This window comes from Kogia breviceps, chromosome 18 (genome assembly GCF_026419965.1).
Source record: "Kogia breviceps isolate mKogBre1 chromosome 18, mKogBre1 haplotype 1, whole genome shotgun sequence".
Lineage (NCBI taxonomy): Eukaryota > Metazoa > Chordata > Mammalia > Artiodactyla > Physeteridae > Kogia > Kogia breviceps.
This window is the reverse complement of record NC_081327.1, coordinates 4,901,686-4,919,989: the sequence shown is the minus strand read 5'-3', so window position 1 is coordinate 4,919,989 and position 18,304 is coordinate 4,901,686. Positions and strand designations below refer to the sequence as shown.

The following is an 18,304-nucleotide window of genomic DNA, read 5'->3' as shown; positions in this document are numbered from 1 at the left end:
TCCTTCTTACTCTTATGAGCGGGGCTCTTATCCCCTCTTCTTACCCAGAGTCTTTCCCTTGATCTATTAAACATATCCTGCTAAAAAACCGTGAGTCCTGAAACGGCTACAGCGCGCCGCCAGGTTTTTTTTTTTTTTTTTTTTTTTTTGCCAAGCACGCTGAAGTTTTCATACGGCCTCTAAATCTTTTCGCAATTAAACCAGTTATCGAGGTGTCCAGAAGCAATTTTAACTTTCCCACGGAGCCGAGACGTCACAGCCGTAACAGCCGCTCAGAATGTACTCCTGCGCCCTTTCGGTCTTGATGGGCTCCGGCCTTTGAAAAACTTGCGCCGTTCACCGTCCACAAGCGGGCCCTGTCCATTCAAACGAATTTACCCCCACGTCATGTGTGCTTTGTATGAGCTCGAGCCTCTTAAAATCTCCCCGTTTTCCTTTAAGGGGCTGAGGTACCAGGAAACAGGAGAGTTTTCAGCCGTGGTCTCTCAGCGGCTGCCACGCCTCTGTACGTCAGGTGTACAAAGATGGCGACCCCAGGGCGCCGAGTCGGTGGTGGCGGCGCGGACGTATTACCTCATAAGGAAAAGCCGGAAACCCCCAATCCGTTCACCATAGAAACGCGGTAGAAACGCGGCTGACCCTTGTCGGTTGGTCTCGGGAGCGAGGGCTGGGCGAGGAGACCAGAAGTAAAAGAAGTTTGGGGGGATAAAGTTAGGCCCTGAAGAGGTCGCTGCAGGTTCAGGAGAGAACCAGGTGGGTATGTGGGTCTGGCTGTAGAAAAGGCGGGGATGGGGGCGGTCTGACGGCCTTTAGGTGGGCTGTGGCTCCTTTGAGTCGGGGAAGGTAGCGCAAGGGCGGATGGTGGTTTGGTGTTTTTTGTTTTTGTTTGCGGTACGCGGGCCTCTCGCTGCCGTGGCCTCTCCCGTTGCGGAGCACAGGCTCCGGACGCGCAGGCTCAGCGGCCACGGCTCACGGGCCCAGCCGCCCCGCGGCACGTGGGATCTTCCCGGACCGGGGCACGAACCTGTGTCCCCTGCATCGGCAGGCGGATTCTCAACCACTGCGCCACAGGGGAAGCCCTTGGTTTAGTTTTTGAAGGGAGCATGGAGGAGTCAGTACAATGTCTATGGTCGGGGTGTCATGGGGGGCTCTGGTGGTCAGCGATGAAAGGTGTGAACAGATCAACTACCGAGAGTCCTGAGGTCAGGGTTTAAGGTCTTCGGGGGTGATTGACAACTGGTGGCGTGGGGTTCGTCAATGAATGCGGAGACTTGTTCGGGTTCTCGGATAATTTGGAGCTCAAAGGTCGAGGAACCGTTAAGGGAGGTCAGTGTACGTGTGTCTCTGACCTGGTTTGCTATTAATCCGGCGGGGTAATGGTCACTGTCTTTCGTGCAGGGATGTGTGACAGCAGAAGGCTCGGAGCCTCAGGAGCCCTGGTAGGTGCGTGTGTTGAGCCCAGACTTTGGCTGCTGGGACAGACTTGGTGAACGTTAGTTAACATTCCCTGAAAGCTTCAGGTCCAAGTCCCTGCCCCACCACAATTTTTCTAATCCCTTTGGGCTCCCTACGGCACCCCTTCCTTTTGAACCCAAAGAAATGAAAGTTTGAGGGAAGAACAATTCAGCATCTTTCAATTTAGTAATCTTTTAATTTAAGTTTAGTTTTTATCATTCCTCCTGCAGGTTGACTGCGTATTTCATTTCAGGTTCTATAGGTGAATATTTAAAGGCTGCTCCTTTCCCAGTATTTATATTTTTGAATTGTTTTTTAAATTTGTATTTATGGCTCATATTCATTTTCTCTCTCTTCTTTTTTTGATGTGTTCATTGTCCCTCATATTAAAATGTGTATGTAAACAGGGGATATGAAGGCTTTTAAAGAGGCTTGAGAGCATCAAAGTTTAAAGGAAGAACTTACAGTTTCTCACTGCCCAGATGGCCTCATTTCTATAATTGTCTGAAAATTACCTGCCACTGAAATATAGTACTGTGCCGATTCTCCTTTGCCACCTTCCCTTTCAAATTCAGGCTACTTCCATATATTCAGGGAGTTAGGTTTCATTGGCCCAAGGTGTGAAATTCTCTGGGGAATCAGATGAAGAGACAGAAATACTGGTGACCACGTGTTAAGGTGAGTGCACAGGAAGAAGGAATACAATTCCAGAAGTAATTTTGATTTTCAACCCACAGGTGCTAACAAGAGACAAGATATGAATGAAGAAAGAGGAGTTTCCAGGACCTAAATATTGTTATTTCTGGGAATACTTTGGCGACTGGTATATCTAACTAGAAATTTTGGTATATCCAGAAGAGACAAAGACAGAGCCTCTGCGTTGCCAGCTATTTTCAGAGAACAGAAGAAAATGATCCAGGCCCAGGTGACTCATGTCTTGTTTTATTCTCTCCTTTATCCTTAATGGATTTGTAGAGGCCTGTAAAAAAAAAAAAATCAGTTCAGTATCTAGAGAGAAATAAACTTTAAAGATAAACTCTAACACCATGGCAAAGTAGGATCAAGAACATAGTGTTTATATGATTCCTAGTAAATGACTAGTGTTGGAACATAATGTGTAACTGTTACTGACTCTGTGTGTGCACCTGTAGATGTGTGCCTATTTATAAATGCATGTGGGTTCATGTACATATCTGTGTACATAAATATGTCTGTTATGTTTTGTGCATCAGTGGAATTATACTCTAAAGAACATCCCTTTGGCCTGAGATAGTATAATTTAAGCATCTAATAGAATAATGGCTACAATTGTTTTGTGAATATTAGCTGTATAAAATTCCATTCGTCTATAATTGTACTCGAAGAAATGAGTCAAACTATGTAAAGCATTTAGATGAGTGTCTGTTACCATAAGTCAGGTCTGGCTGCTCGCTGCTCGAAAGCCGATAACCCGAGAGGCAAGGTTGGTGGAAAGGAAAGTTTGTTTTATTCCAGAGGCTGGCAACTGGGGGAAGAGGGTGGACTCGTGCCAGAGGCCAACTCTCCACTACCAGTCAGTGGGCCAGAGCTTTTAAAGGGGAGTTTCAGGGCTGTGTAGATGGAGGAAGGGGGCTACATGTAGAAACAGCATAGTCAGCTCTGGCAGGCATCTTGAAATCGGTCATGCCATGGTCTGATCAGCGTCATCTTGACTGTGTTGAGTACAGTTAATCTTTAGTTCCACGGTTGGTTTGTTCCCATTTCCTTGAAGCCAGTTCCTGGAATTTTGGCAGTTTATGTCATGGCTACAGTCTGGTCATCATGTAGTTCACTTCTTCCAACTGGTGAGGGTTTCAGTATCTACAAAACAGCTCAAAGGATATGGCTCAGAATATTATCTATAGCCCTGGAAGAGGAACTAAAGGTCCTTGACTTTGTTTAATGACTAAACTATTATTATTTGGTCTTGTTGGACTGTTTTCCTTTGTGTCTGCATTTTCTCACTTCTCTGATTAAATTTATTCTTTAAAGTTTTTCTGCAGACAAAAGGCAGGCTAAGGACATGGTGGTGTGTGGTGTGTGTGTGTGTGTGTGTGTGTGTGTCTATCTGTCCTGGGGAGGCCCCATAGGGTCCTGCTCCATTTCATGCCTGCTACATAGTAAGTGATGTGTGAGATCATCCATGCCTTAAATCTTTGCCAGTACTTAATAATAGGACATTATCAAATTGTATAATTTCATCAATCTGAATGGTCCAATGTTTATTCTTTTACCTTATTTTGCATTTACCTCAAGGTGAGGTTGAAATCCATCTTGTATATTTATTGGCCAGTTGGATTCTTCTCTTGTGATATGCCTGTCCTTATCATTTTTACATTAACAAAATGATTTTTTTCTTACTGATTAATAGGAGTCATGCTTATCCACTACATATTGATTCTTTCTTTTGTTTATAAAAAATATTTTCCCAGCTTGTCACTTTTCTTTCAGCTTTATCCACAGTAACTTTTTCAATGCAGACATTTTAATTTTTCCTCTTATAAAGTTTGCTATTTATTTTCTTTTATGGTTTTTGGTTTGTGACATGAACATAATTCATATTTGTCTCCATTCCTTTCACAGATTCTTTTGTTTTATGGCTAGGACTCTAAACAGGAGAAAACTATTTTTGAGTGTGAAATTAGGTAGGAACCTAAGTTTTCATTTTTCCAAATGGATCTACATCTCACATGAAAAAATTCAGAAGGTGGTAAGATCAGCAGTGTTAAAAAAGCAGTTTTAAAAAAGAAAAAGAGGGCTTCCCTGGTGGCACAGTGGTTGAGAATCCGCCTGCCGATGCAGGGGACACGGGTTCGTGCCCCGGTCTGGGAAGATCCCACATGTCACAGAGCGGCTGGGCCCATGAGCCATGGCCGCTGAGCCTGCGCGTCCGGAGCCTGTGCTCCGCAACGGGAGAGGCCACAACAGTGAGAGGCCCGCGTACCACCAAAAAAAAAAAAAAAAAAAAAAAAGAAAAAGAAAAGAATTTGCTCAACCAGGTAACTCTCTTCTCAATGACGTAATCTCTGCAAGAACACAGGGATAGATTATCCCATCAGATTTCGCCTCATCTGGCAGCTCGGTTGACAAGCAGGTCTCATTTCTTTCCCTGGTGGCATTTGGGCCTAGGCTGCATGGCCACAGGATCAGGACATTGAAGACATTCCACACTGCTGAACTGTTGTTATCCAGAGCACTTCTAACACCAAATGTATGGGTATTTTCTTCACACCTCCTAATTCTGTGACTCTCCAGACACCAACTGGGTGTCCTACAATTCAACTCAATCCTGCCACTAACTACCTGGAGTTAGCGTCACATCCCATAAGGTAACGACTCAGTCCCACAAGACTGCCCCCACTTTAGGTGCCTGTCAAGAGTCCCAGGCTGTTACCTAAGCTTCTGATGACGAGCTCTAAATCCGAGGATACCCACACCCCCCTGCTCAGGTTTGGTAATTCACTAGAATGACTCACAGAACTCAGGAAATCTCTTTACGTACATTCACTGGTTTATTCTAAAGGCTACAACTCAGGAATAGCCAGATGGAAGAGATGCGTAGCGCGAGGTATGGGGGAGGGGCGCAGAAGTTCCTCCCTGGGAGCACCACCCCGCCAGCACCTCTGTGTGTTCACCAACCCGGAAGCTCTCTGAACCTGATGTTTTAGGGGTTTTTATGGTGGTTTTCTGATGTAGGAATAAATTGATTAAATCACTGGCTATTGGGGGCTGAACTCAACCCCCAATGCCAGTTCCCTCCCTGGAGGTTGGGGGGTCTTTCTGGGGACCAGGCACCAGTCATCTCATGAGCACACAAAAGATACTCTTATCACCCTAGAGAGCCCACGGTTTTTTGGAACTGTGTTCCAGAAACCAGGGGCAAAGACCAAATATATATTAATCACAACATTTTTCTGGCTTCTGTTGTTTTCATTTCATCAATTTTGGCTTTCTTTTGATGGTAATGAGTCTTTTCTTTTTTCTTTCTTTTTTTAAAAAAATTTATTTTATTTATTTTTGGCTGCATTGGATCTTTATTACTGCGCACAGGCTTTCTCTAGTTGCGGCAAGTAGGGGCTACTCTTCATTGTGGCTCACGGGCTTCTCATTACAGTGGCTTCTCTTGTTGCAGAGCAGGGCTCTAGGCGTGCAGGCTTCAGTAGTTGTAGCACGTGGGCTCAGTAGTTGTGGCTCGAGGGCTCTAGAGCTCAGGCTCGGTAGTTGTGGCACACGGAGGGCTTAGTTGCTCCATGGCATGTGGGATCTTCCTGGACCAGTGTTTGAACCTGTGTCCCCTGCATTGGTAGGCGGATTCTTAACCACTGCACCACCAGGGAAGCCCGAGTCTTTTCTTTCTGGTTGGTTTCCGAATCTGACTTTTGCAAGTGATGTTCTATAGTTTCAGTCTCACTCATCTAGAAGCATATTTCCTGCTTGGCTTTGCTGGCTGGCTAAGTCTGAGTTACAGGATGTTTAATCAGTTCTAAAATTTTCTTAATTCCTGAGATCTTCATATCACTTCTCTGTTTCTCTATAATCTCTTTCAAAAACTATGTAGAGGCCTATGTTAGACCTCACTGTATTCTCCATATTTAGTAAACTCTCCTTTATATTTTCTATCTCTTTCTGTGTCTGCTTCATCTTTAGTTATTTTTTTAATGCATATTCCAGTTCACTCATTATATTTTCAGTGTCTCTAATATGATGTTAGCCTTTTGTGAAATAATAAGAAATATACACATTGGTCTCTGCCCCTAGTTCCTGACATAGAGCTCCTAAAACCCTTATAAATAGGGGTGCTCTGAGAATCTTCTGGTCTTTGACCCCAATTCCTAGCACAGAGCCCCTAAAATCCTTGTAATTTCCTAAATAATAAGAGTATTATGAGCTCCCATACAACATCACTTATATGTGGAATCTAAAATATGACACAAGTGAACTCTACAAAACAGAAACAGAATCACAGACATAGAGAACAGACTTATGGTTTCCAAGGGGGACTGGGGGTAATGGAGGGATGGAATAGGAGTGTGGGATTAGCAGATGCAAACTATTCTATTTAGAATGGACAAACAACAAGGTCCTACTGTGTAGCACAGGGAACTATATTCAGTATCCTGTGATAAACCATAATGGAAAAGAATATGCAAAAGAATATATATATAACTGAATCACTTTGCTGTACAGCAGAAATTAACACAACATTGTAAATCAACTATATTTCAATAAAAATTTTTTTAAAAGAGTACTAAAAGCATATTTTGTTGTAAAATTTGGTCTTTGATCCTGGTTTCTGATACAGAGTTCCTAAATCCCTTGGAATTTCCTGGGTGATAGAAGTGCCTTTCTTTCTAATGAGGCAACACTTGAAGGGGTCCAGAATGGGACCTGGTTACCAGAAAGACCAAGCCATGATAAGAAGCTTGGAACCTTCCATCCCATTCCCCATTATCCATAGAAGAGGGAGGGGCTAGAAATAGAGTTAGTGATTAATCACGCCTACGTGATGAAGGCTCCATAAAAATCCCAAAGGTATGGGGTTTAAAGAGCTTCTGGGCTGGTGAACACATGGAGGTGCTGGAGGGGCACCAAGGAGAGGGCACGGAAGCTCCAAGCTCCTTTCCACATACCTTGTCTTGTACAGCTCTTGCATCTGGGTGAAACCTGTATCCTTTATCATGTGCTTTTTTAATAAACTGGTGAACAGTAAGTAAACTTTTCCTGAGCTCTCTGGGCCGCTCCAGCAAATTAATCAAACCCAAGAAGGGGGTCACTGGAACCTCCAATCTATAGCTGGTTAGTCAGGAGCGCAGGTGACAACCTGGACTTGCATTTGGCATCTGGAGTGGGGTGGAGGTGGGGTCTCATGGGACTGGGCTCTTACCCTGTGGCATATGATGCTCTCTTCAGGTCGATCATGTCAGAACTGAATTGTAGGACACACAGCTGGTGTCAGAGAATTGCTTGGTGATGTGTTTAAAAAAACGTACACATAGGAATTGGTGTCAAAATCATAGAAATATGAGCAGGACAGCTTCCTTTATATTCCTTATGAGTCAGTCAAAGAGAAACACTCGCATTAAACAGGACTCTGTTATTACAGGAAACCCTGTCATTCAAGGATGTGGCCGTGGACTTCACGTGGGAGGAGTGGCAGTTCCTGGCCCCTCCTCAGAAGGACCTGTACCGGGACGTGATGCTGGAGAACTATAGCAACCTGCTGTCCGTGGGTGAGGACGGCTCCCCTGGGTCCCTCAGAGAGTCCCCAGTCAGTGGCCTTTCCTTCCTCAGCTGCTTACACTTCAAAGTCACTGCAGTGCCCTAATGGCAGATTCTCAGCGCGTCCTCTGGCTCCTGATAAAAGGGTGTATACAATGTGCCATGAGTTGTTTTTACTACCAACACAGCTGACACCAGATGTGTGGGTTTTTTTCTATCCCCAAAACCAGTTCTCCTACTCTCCAGGTATGGACTGGGTGTCCCGAAACTCAGTCCTTTTCTGACACTAACCACCCAGAGTCAGCATCAGATCCCACAGGCTTACGGACTCAGTCCCACAGGACTGCCCTCACTTCAGACGCTAGTCGAACGTATTGGGTACCCAGGGTACCCACACTTCTGTCCGACTTGACCTTAAATTGGGCATTCCCATTCCCCATCCCTCACATTTGGTAATTTGCTAGAACAGTTCACAGAACTCGGGAAAGCACTTTACTTACTATTACCAGTTTATTATAAAGGATAATAGCCAAATGGAAGAGATGCCCAGGGTGAGGTATGGGGGAAGGAGTATGGGCCTTCCATGCCCGCTCCAAGTGTGTCACCTTGATGTGATCACCAACCCGGAAGCTCCCCCAACCTGGTTTTTTAGGAGTTTTTGTGGCGATTTCATTGTGTAAGCGTGATTTCTTAAGTCTTTTGCCATGGGTGATTAACTCAATCTCCAGCCCCTTCCCTCCCCATGGAGGGGTTAGAGAGTTAGAGCTGAAATTTCCAACCTTCTACTCATGGCTTGGTCTTTCTGGCAGCCAGTCTCCACCCTGAAGCTCTCTAGGGACCCCCAGCCACCAGTCATCTCATTAGCACACAGAAGACACCCATCACTCTGGACACCAAGGGTGCTAGAAGTTCTTGTGTCAGGAACTGGAACTTAAACCAAATGCTGTAACAGAAGAGGTTCCTGCCAGCCTGTCACATAGGAAATAACAAGGGCTTAATTTTATTTTTATCATTTATTTATTTAAAAATTTTATTTATTTTTGTTGGCTTTATTTTAATTATTTTTAAATTTATTTTTGTTTGCTTTGGGTCTTTGTTGCAGCATGCAGGCTTTTCTCTAGTTGCGGCAAGCGGGGGCTACTCTTCATTGTGGTGCATGGGCTTCTCATTGTGGTGGCTTCTCTTGTTTTGGAGCACGGGCTCTAGGCACGTAGGCTTAGTAGTTGGTGCACGTGGGCTCTAGGGCACATGGGCTTCAGTAGTTGTGGCTTGCGGGCTCAGTGGTTGTAGCTTGTGGGCTCTAGAGCGCAGGCTCAGTAGTTGTGGCACGTGGGCTTAGTTGCTCCACAGTATGTGGGATATTCCAGGACCAGGGCTCGAACCCATGTCCCCTGCGTTGGCAGGTGGATTCTTACCCACTGTGCCACCAGGGAAGTCCCTATTTTTATTTTTTGATTGTGCCACGTGCCATCTTAGTTCCCTGACCAGGGATCAAACCCACGCCCCCTGCAGTGGAAGCACAGAGTCTTAACCACTGGACCATCAGGGAAGTCCCCACAAGGGCTTTAGAAGCTCTGTGCCAGGAACTCGGGGCGGAGACCAAATATATATTATTATATCACAGTATCCCATGAGACTCTCCTGAGTGAAAAGCCTCCGCTTGGCAGATGTGAAAACCGGTCCCTCAAATGTAACATTCTCCCATCCCCACAGACCCCATCCCAGTTCAGTGGACTGAGGTCTTCTATCGTTTCCCACGAACAGGGTATCGAGTCAGCAAACCAGATGCACTGTCCAAGTTGGAACGAGGGGAAGAACCGTGGACAATAGAAGATGAAATCCACAGTCAAACCTGTCCAGGTGAGTGAGGGCCAGCTGGGTAACTGCAGACATCACAGTCAGTCAGTGCGAGAAGGCTGGGAGGGCGTCTGAGGATACCCTGCCTCTGTGTATCTCTTTCCCCATAAAATAACTTTTAGGTCTTGAGAGGTAAATGAACCCCTTTTTTCTCTTCTGAGATCTGTTCCTTGCTGATTTTATTTTACATCTTGATTTTTGTTTGTTTGCCTCATTTTCTTCTTCCTTGGATTCTGTAACCCTCTCCTTTGAACCCTGTCACAAATCCCTTCCACCTCCCTGGCTATGAAATTCCAGGCCTCGCTCCAAGGAGACATCTTTGAATTCATCACTGTTTTCTGACTACTGCACTCTCCTGCCCCACTGAGAAAGACAGACTTCGCTTCCTGACATCCAACTGCACCTTGTATTTTGCGCCCTCACAGTAACCTAGTCTATGACTGTGCATCAAGCCGGCTCCTTAGTTTCTCCACCACACTGCCCCCCACCACCATTCTGAGGTTCTTCAAAGGTATTGCTTTCCATTTTCTCAAAATTTTCCTTCAGTTTCATGAATTAAGCTCTATCTGTTTTCTGGCTGAGACTCCAAATTGCTGTCTCCCTTACTATTGTCTATATTGTCTATACTTTGAGTTCTAGATGTTCTAGATCTTTTACTGGCCTAAGATTTCTGAGTTCCTGCATGAGGAATAGGAATCATCTTCTCTCCACAAAAAAACCCTTTCCACCATCCTATTTTAATGTTAGATTCTCTTTTAATATTGCACATCTTACCCTGTCCATGCTGGTATTATCTTGAATGTTATTCTCTGCCTATGGAGTTCTCATCTTAGAGGTCTCTGCTGTTGATTGTTTTAACTAGAAGAGACTGTTTTACATCTACATCAGTTCTGCCTAAGTCGCAGCTTATGTCTCCTTCAGTTTACTTCCTTCATACATTTGCTCTTTCTGATTTTCCTTTGGCTCATCTTAGGTGTTAGCATTGTATTCATTTCCCTAAATCATTTGTTTTTCCCATTATATTCTTGTTTTTTTAACAGCTTTACTGAGATAATTCACATATGCTACAATTTGCCAACTTAAAGCATACAATTCATTGTTTTGTAGTATATTAAGAGAGTTATGTAACCATTACCAACAGCAACTTTGGAAGATTTTCATCACTTTATCAAAGTTTCCTCCTAAGCCTTCAGCCCTAGGCGAGCACTAATCTACTTTCTATCTCTGTAGATTTGCCTGTTCTGGATACTTAATATAAGTACAATCATAAACTATGTGGTCTATTGTGAAAGACTTCTTTCATTTATCATAATGTTTTTGAAATTCTTCCATAGAAGTTCTAACATGTATCTGTAATTCATTCCTTTTTATTGCCAAATAATATTCCATTGTATGGATATACCACATTTTATTTACTTATTTATCTATTGATGGACATTTGGGTGGTATCCACTTTTTGGCTTTTTTGAATTATGCTGCTATGAACATTCATGTACAACTTCTTTGTGAACATATGTTTTCATTTTTCTTTGGTATATATCTAGGAGTGTAATTCTTGGGTCATATGGACTTTTTTTTTTTTTTTTTTTTTTTTTTTTTTTTTTTTTTTGCGGTACGCAGGCCTCTCACTGCTGTGGCCTCTCCCGTTGCAGAGCACAGGCTCCGGATGCGCAAGCTCAGCGGCCATGGCTCACGGGCCCAGCCGCTTCACGGAATGTGGGATCTTCCCGGACTGGGGCACAAACCCATGTCCCCTGCATCGGCAGGCGGACTCTCAACCACTGCACCACCAGGGAAGCCCTAAAGTGCCATTTTTTAAAAAAACCAAGGAATTTTTAAAACAATCTTATTCCAAACAATAATAAAAATGGCTCATTGTTCTCTTCTTTCCTAGAAACTGGCAACATTGGTAATCATCTGCAGGGTGAATGGGAAAATCAAAGAATGCTGAGAGGTATAGAACAATACCAGGAACATAATGCATTTGGAAATCCTGTTCCTCAAAGCAAAAGTCATTTCTCTTTCAGGCAAAATCATGATATGTTTGAGTTCTATATGAAAACTTTGAAATCACATTTAAGTTTAGTCAGCCAGGGCCAAAGCTATGAAATTAAGAACTCTACTAAATGTAATGGAGATGGGAAATCATTTCTGCAATGTAAGCATGAAGAATTTCATTCTCCAGTTCAATGCCCTGTAAGTGCAAAATCCATCAGTAGTAAGTCCCAAGTCATTAAGCACCAAGGAACTCACAATGCAGAGAAAGCCCACATATGCAGTGAATGTGGGAAAGCCTTTGTTAAGAAGTCTCAGCTCACTGACCATCAGAGAGTTCATACAGGAGAGAAACCTTATGGATGCAGTATGTGTGCAAAAGTATTCTCCCGAAAGTCCAGGCTCAATGAACATCAGAGAATTCACAAGAGAGAAAAATCCTTTATATGCAGTGATTGTGGAAAAGTCTTCACCATGAAGAGCCGTCTGATTGAACACCAGCGAACTCACACTGGAGAGAAACCTTACATATGCAGTGACTGTGGAAAAGGCTTCCCAGGGAAGCGTAATCTCATTGTACATCAGCGAAATCATACTGGAGAGAAATGCTACGTATGTAGTGAATGTGGAAAAGGCTTCACTGGGAAGAGCATGCTTACTATACACCAGCGAACTCATACAGGAGAGAAACCCTACATCTGCAGTGAATGTGGGAAAGGCTTTACCACAAAGCACTATGTCATCATACACCAACGAAACCATACAGGAGAGAAACCCTACATATGCAATGAATGTGGGAAAGGTTTCACCATGAAGAGTCGTCTGATTGAACATCAGCGAACTCATACAGGAGAGAAGCCATATGTGTGCAATGAATGTGGAAAAGGCTTTCCCAGGAAGAATAATCTGATTGTACATCAGAGAAATCACACAGTAGAGAAATCCTACGTATGTGGTGAATGTGGAAAAGGCTTCACCGTGAAGAGCATGCTCATCATACATCAACGAACTCACACTGGAGAGAAACCCTACATCTGCAGGGAATGTGGGAAAGGCTTCCCGTTGAAGAGTCGGCTTGTTGTGCATCAGCGAACGCATACAGGTGAGAAACCTTATAGATGCAGCGAATGTGGGAAAGGCTTCATCGTGAATAGCGGACTGATGTTACATCAGCGAACTCACACTGGAGAGAAGCCCTATATATGCAATAAATGTGGTAAAGGGTTTGCCTTTAAGAGCAATCTTGTGGTACATCAGCGAACTCATACTGGAGAGAAACCCTTTACATGCAATGAGTGTGGAAAAGGCTTCACGATGAAACGCTATCTCATCGTACACCAGCAAATTCATATTGGAGAGAAGTCTTATGTATGCAGTGAATGTGGAAAAGGTTTTGTCATGGAAACAGAGCTCATTTTACATCAGCAAATTCATACTGGAGAGAAACCTTATGCCTGCAACGAATGTGGCAGAGGCTTCACTGTGAAAAGCCGTTTAGTCGTTCATCAGCGAACTCATACAGGAGAGAAACCTTTTGTATGCAGTGAATGTGGAAAAGGCTTCTCCTCAAAGAGGAATCTCATTGTACATCTGAGAACTCATAATGGAAACAAACCTTAACGAAGCAATGAATATAGTCACACCTACAGGAAGAAAATATGCCTTGTCCAACATCAGAGGGTTTCACACAGGATAAACTACCTTTATATGTACTGACTGTGGAAAATCCTATTCATAATTGGTATTGGTTTCATTACCCACCAGAAAATTTACACAGGAGACAAACTGTATGTATGCAATTAATATGAGAAAGCCTTCAACACAAATTCAGCACCCATTGTACAAAAGACAGAGACTCTGTGGATTCAGCAATTGGGGGTAACCTTTCTCTCATTTGTCAAGCCTTGTTAATACACACGAGAAATCTATAGGTCAAGATACATAATCCTTTGCAGTGACTCTGAACTCACTATATACAAGTGAACTTGTTCAGGGTACAAACCATGATAGTTCAGTGAACTCATTAAACATCAGTGTGCTCTACTTGACTATCGTCAGTGTAGATTAGCCTGTTGCTAGATTTCACCCTTGGGAAACTATGGAATTTGCATAGGAGTGAAATTTAATGAATGAAGAGAATGTGCTAGTGCCTTCAGTGTTAAGTTACCTCACACTATATGTCTAAATTAACATGTAGGAAAAAGCTCTGATACATACAATGCAGAAGAGGCTTCAGGAAACATTTCTAGGTAATTATATGTCTGAAAAGTATATACTAAGATAAATCTTGTGAATGGAGAGCCTAAAAAAGCCTTCTGTGGGAATAAAAACCCTATCTCATCAGTGATCATAACAGATCACCAGTGAGCTCATTCATAGTAGCAATACGATGATAGTAGAAATAAAACCTCAATAGTTGCCTGATATGCATGCTGGAGAAAAATTTTCAGATGACAATGAATATGGCAGGATTTTGGTGATATTCTGCCTCATCGCTTCTCATCAATTCATACAGAAATAGACAGTTTATAAACCCATTAAATGTGGAGTAACTTTAGCAAAATATCAGAGAATACTGAAGGAAAGAAGCCTCATGAAAATGACGTATACTTGAGTTTTCTCTCAGAAATCTAAACTTATTGTATACCTGATGTCCATTTTGGGACACAATACCTTGAACCATATTATCAATGATTCCATAATTTTAAAGTGGGCTCTTCTGAACACAAGCCCACCTTGTGTTTAGGGTTTTCATGTTATATACATTAAATTTTAATGTTATATACAATGCAGGAGTGTTCTTTGCCCACCTCATATCATTATATGATTCGCTCTTGCATTTCTTAGGCTCTAAATTCATCTCTTTCAGTCTATGTATTTCAAAAGGAAAAGGAATATATTCATATATGTAATTCAACATGTTTGGATGTATTTATCCAAGTTTATAAGTAGCATTAAGTAGTTTACAAAAACACCTTAAAAATGATTTTTCTAAAATTTGTTTTGAAATAGTTTTACACTTACAAGAAATTACAAAATATACAAAGTTCCCGAATACCCTTACTCAGCTTCTTCAGTGATATTATCTTACATAACCATAATACATCATCAAAACCAATAAAATGACATTGGTACAATACTGTTAAGTAAACTATAGACCTTATTTGGATTTCAATAGTTTTTGCATGCACTAATTTGTATGAGTTTTGTTTTGGTTTTTGATATATAAAATTCTAAGAAATTTTATGTCATATATAGATTTCTGTAAACCCCACCACAATTGGGATGCAGCATTGTGCCAACACAACATCCTCCTGCTACACTCTCCCCCAACCCTGACCCATGGTGACCACTGATCACATTCCATCACTCCAACTTTGTTATTTTAAGAATGCTATTAAAATGGAATCATACAGTGTGTATCCTTTGAGATAGGCTTTATTTCCCTCAGCAAATTGCCCTTAAGATCCATCCAATTTGTTGGGTGTATAAATAGTTTTACTTTTTGTTACTGACTAGTAACAAAAGTTACTAGTATGGATGTTACTAGTATACTTTTGTATGGATGTACCATGGGTTTGTTTATGTGTTCGCTGTTGATGGATGTCTGGGTTGTTTCCAGTGTTTCACTGTTTTGAATAAAAATCTATGAACATCTGTGTACCCAATTTTACGTGAATGTAAGAATTTGTTTCTTTGGGATAGATACCCAGGAGTCATATGTATACGTTACACTTGTGTTTAACTTTGTAAGAAACTGCCAACTTTTCCAGAGTGGCTGTACTAATTTACATTCCCACCAGCAGTGTATGAATGCTCCAGCTGCTTCATGTCTTTTCTAGCACTTGGCACTGTCATATTTGATACCAGCCATCCTGTCAGGGGTGTGGTAGTATATAATGATGGCCTTACTTTACAATTCCCTAACAGCAAATGATATTTGACACATATATAAATTGAGAACCATATCAGGTAAACTTGTCATGTTTGCTTTCAACCATCCAACATAATTTTTAAAACTCAAAAGGAGACTAGCGTATTATATTTGATGATATATTCACCCTTTCCATTCCTTTTTCTTCATTCTTGATGTCACATATGTTTCATATGTTTCCTTCTGTTATTTCTTGTCAGAGTCTCCTTTATCAATTCTTTTTGAGAAGGTCTACTGGCAACAAATTCTTAGTTTTCCTAGCAGTAGGGCTCTTCTCGTCTTTATCCAGAGTTATTTCTTTGATATAATAAGGATATTTAGTTCAGTTTACAAATGGTGAGTCCTCCTTTTGGGGAGGGGGGAGAAAAAGGACATCTGCCAGACAGTACTGTGGCAGTATTCAATCTATGTTGAATACTATACCAATTCTATGTTGAGTAATTCATTCCTTTAAAAATACTTTTTGAGAATCTAGACTGTGCCAGGCACTGTTTTTGTCACTGGAGACACATCAGTGAACAAAACAGGCAAAGCCATGGCCTTCATGGAACATACAGTCTAGTGAAGGCGACTGAGGAAAATAAATACACATCAGAATTTCAGTTCTGTTAAATGCTGTGGAGAAATATTAAGCCTAGTATACAGGCTGTAATGGAGGAGCTATTTTATTTTATTTATTTATTTAATTTGCGGTACGCAGGCCTCTCACTGTTGTGGCCTCTCCCGTTGCGGAGCATAGGCTCCGGACGTACAGGCTCAGTAGCCACGGCTCACGGGCCCAGCCGCTCCGCGGCATATAGGATCTTCCCGGACCGGAACACGAACCTGTGTCCCCTGCATCGGCAGGGGGACTCTCAACCACTGCGCCAGCAGGGAAGCCCTGGAGGAGCTATTTTAGAAAGGGTTTCCAAGGAAGGCTATTCTGCACAAATGTAATTTGAAACAATACCTAAGTGTACTGAAGGGAGCCAGCCAGCATAATATTTATGAGCCAAGAACACTCCAGATCTGTTTCCAAGTGTTTTCTCTGGGCTTCCTGCCTCACCACGACCTAAGCCAGAACCTGTGGGACTGGGACCCAGGGCTCTGGGTTTATAAAATGAGCTTTCTGATCTTTATTTATTTATTTACTTGATCTATATTTAAATTTGAACATCTCTGCCCTAATTCCTGGATTAGTGCTCCCACCCCCAACCCAAACTGTCACAGGATGGATTCTGGGCAGATATTCTACAGCAAAGAATTAGACATGAGGGCCCCAGCAACCAGGCCCTCAGACGCTAGTATCTTGTCCTTCTGTGAACCTACACATGCTGTCATGGCAAGGTCAGAGCTCATTCCCGAAACTGATCAGTAAGGATCCCAGAATGGGCTGCCCAGGCTGCCCTGAGTTCTCTGGACCACATGTGTAACTCTACTTTCAGAGCTTGACATCTCAGGTGAATGCGGCTAAAATTTAATCCCCGAAGGGAATGTAATATTATTAAGAAATTATGAAAACAATTCTTCATGTATAGAAATTAGAAAACATATATAAACAATAAAGAATTTTAAATCACCCATATTGTACCTAAGAGCCAAACACTGTTAACAATATATTCTCCAAATTTCAAATGCATGTAAGTATATTTTTACAAAAGAATGAGACTAGTCTCTTTATATTTACTATATTATGAGCATCTACATCATTCAGTATTCTTCTAAAACTTTTCTAAAATCGACATTTTTATAATACTAAAGTAATACATAATTATTATACAAAGATATATTAACAATGGAGAATTGCAAAAACTGGGAATGTGAAAACTTCTGATATGCTCTACCCATAAGCAAAAACCCTAATCCAAGCTAAATATTTTATTTAACTAATCGCAATTTTCAAAAAGACAAACACTTATGGTTTGTTCCCATAAAAGGATCATAATATATGTACTATCCTGCAGATGCGTTTTATCCTCTGAAGAATACTTACCTTTCCTTCTTTATACTGACAGTCTTTCATTGTTATATACTGTTATGTTGAGTGGATGTTCCATAATTTACCAAAGTATTCATCTATCATTGTACATTTAGGTTTTTCTTTTTTATTACAAAAGCCTCTGTGGCTAATATTAAGAAAACTTTCACCAAATGAATTGTTGTAATATAATTGCTGGGTCAAAGAGAAAAATTTAAATTGGATCCAGGTTGCCTTCTAAAAGTCCTCTTTAACTTAAATCCTCTACAATTAAACCTCGCACACCTGCATAAAAACAACATTTTAAAGTGTGCTCTCTTTTTAATTTGTGAGCTATGCCAAGTATGATAATTGCATTATCTCATAATTCTATATTCTCAAATGTCCCACTGTCACCATTTATTTTTGTTAGGAAACACGTAGTTCACTCATTTGCACCTTCACTTCATTCCCTTACTCACTAGAGGTTGCTATGTATCGATCCCACGCAGGTATTAGCATTTTAATCGAACTCTGCCTTATTGGCTACGCCTATACAAAGCCTTACCCACTCCACACACAACCGCTCTCTCCACAAACCTAAGATATTAAGTGACCACTGCTTTTGTCAATTCCGTGGCCCCCGCCTCTCCAGCGGTGTCTCGGCTTCTACGTTTTTTAACCTTCCCAAGCAGCTGGGGGTCTAAGCCCTTTTCGGCCAGAGGGACACCTGCCTTCTTCTAAGATGGCCGCGCCCATGGCGCTGCAGAGTAACGAATCAGCTCTAAAGTGCACGAAGGGCGCCGCCATCTTTCTTTGTTCCTCAGCCGGCTGAACGCGCCATGTTGGCCTTGGATAGGCATCGGTCTCAGAAATCTTACGCAGTTAGC

The 18,304-nt window shown here is 42.1% G+C and overlaps 1 protein-coding gene across 2 annotated transcripts; it reads left to right on the top strand.

The window, feature by feature from the left end:
- Positions 1–451: 451 nt before the first annotated feature.
- Positions 452–15,199, top strand: ZNF432 (zinc finger protein 432). Of its 2 annotated transcripts, XM_067018854.1 has the most exons (5): positions 452–753; positions 2,193–2,380; positions 7,577–7,703; positions 9,457–9,552; positions 11,444–15,199. In XM_067018854.1, exons 2-5 carry the CDS (start codon positions 2,366–2,368, stop codon positions 13,162–13,164), a joined length of 1,959 nt encoding a protein of 652 aa, XP_066874955.1. In that variant the 5' UTR covers positions 452–753; positions 2,193–2,365; the 3' UTR covers positions 13,165–15,199. The 2 variants fall into 2 exon arrangements, with proteins under 2 accessions (XP_066874955.1, XP_066874956.1); XM_067018855.1 differs by lacking the exon at positions 7,577–7,703.
- The last annotated feature ends 3,105 nt before the right edge of the window (positions 15,200–18,304 follow it).

Bases quoted from the DNA above. Each gene is read 5' to 3' on its own strand.
- ZNF432 (XM_067018854.1), top strand. The intron at 7,704-9,456 runs GTGAGGACGGCT...TCCCACGAACAG, and splicing joins TAGCAACCTGCTGTCCGTGG to GGTATCGAGTCAGCAAACCA. The intron at 9,553-11,443 runs GTGAGTGAGGGC...CTTCTTTCCTAG, and splicing joins CCACAGTCAAACCTGTCCAG to AAACTGGCAACATTGGTAAT.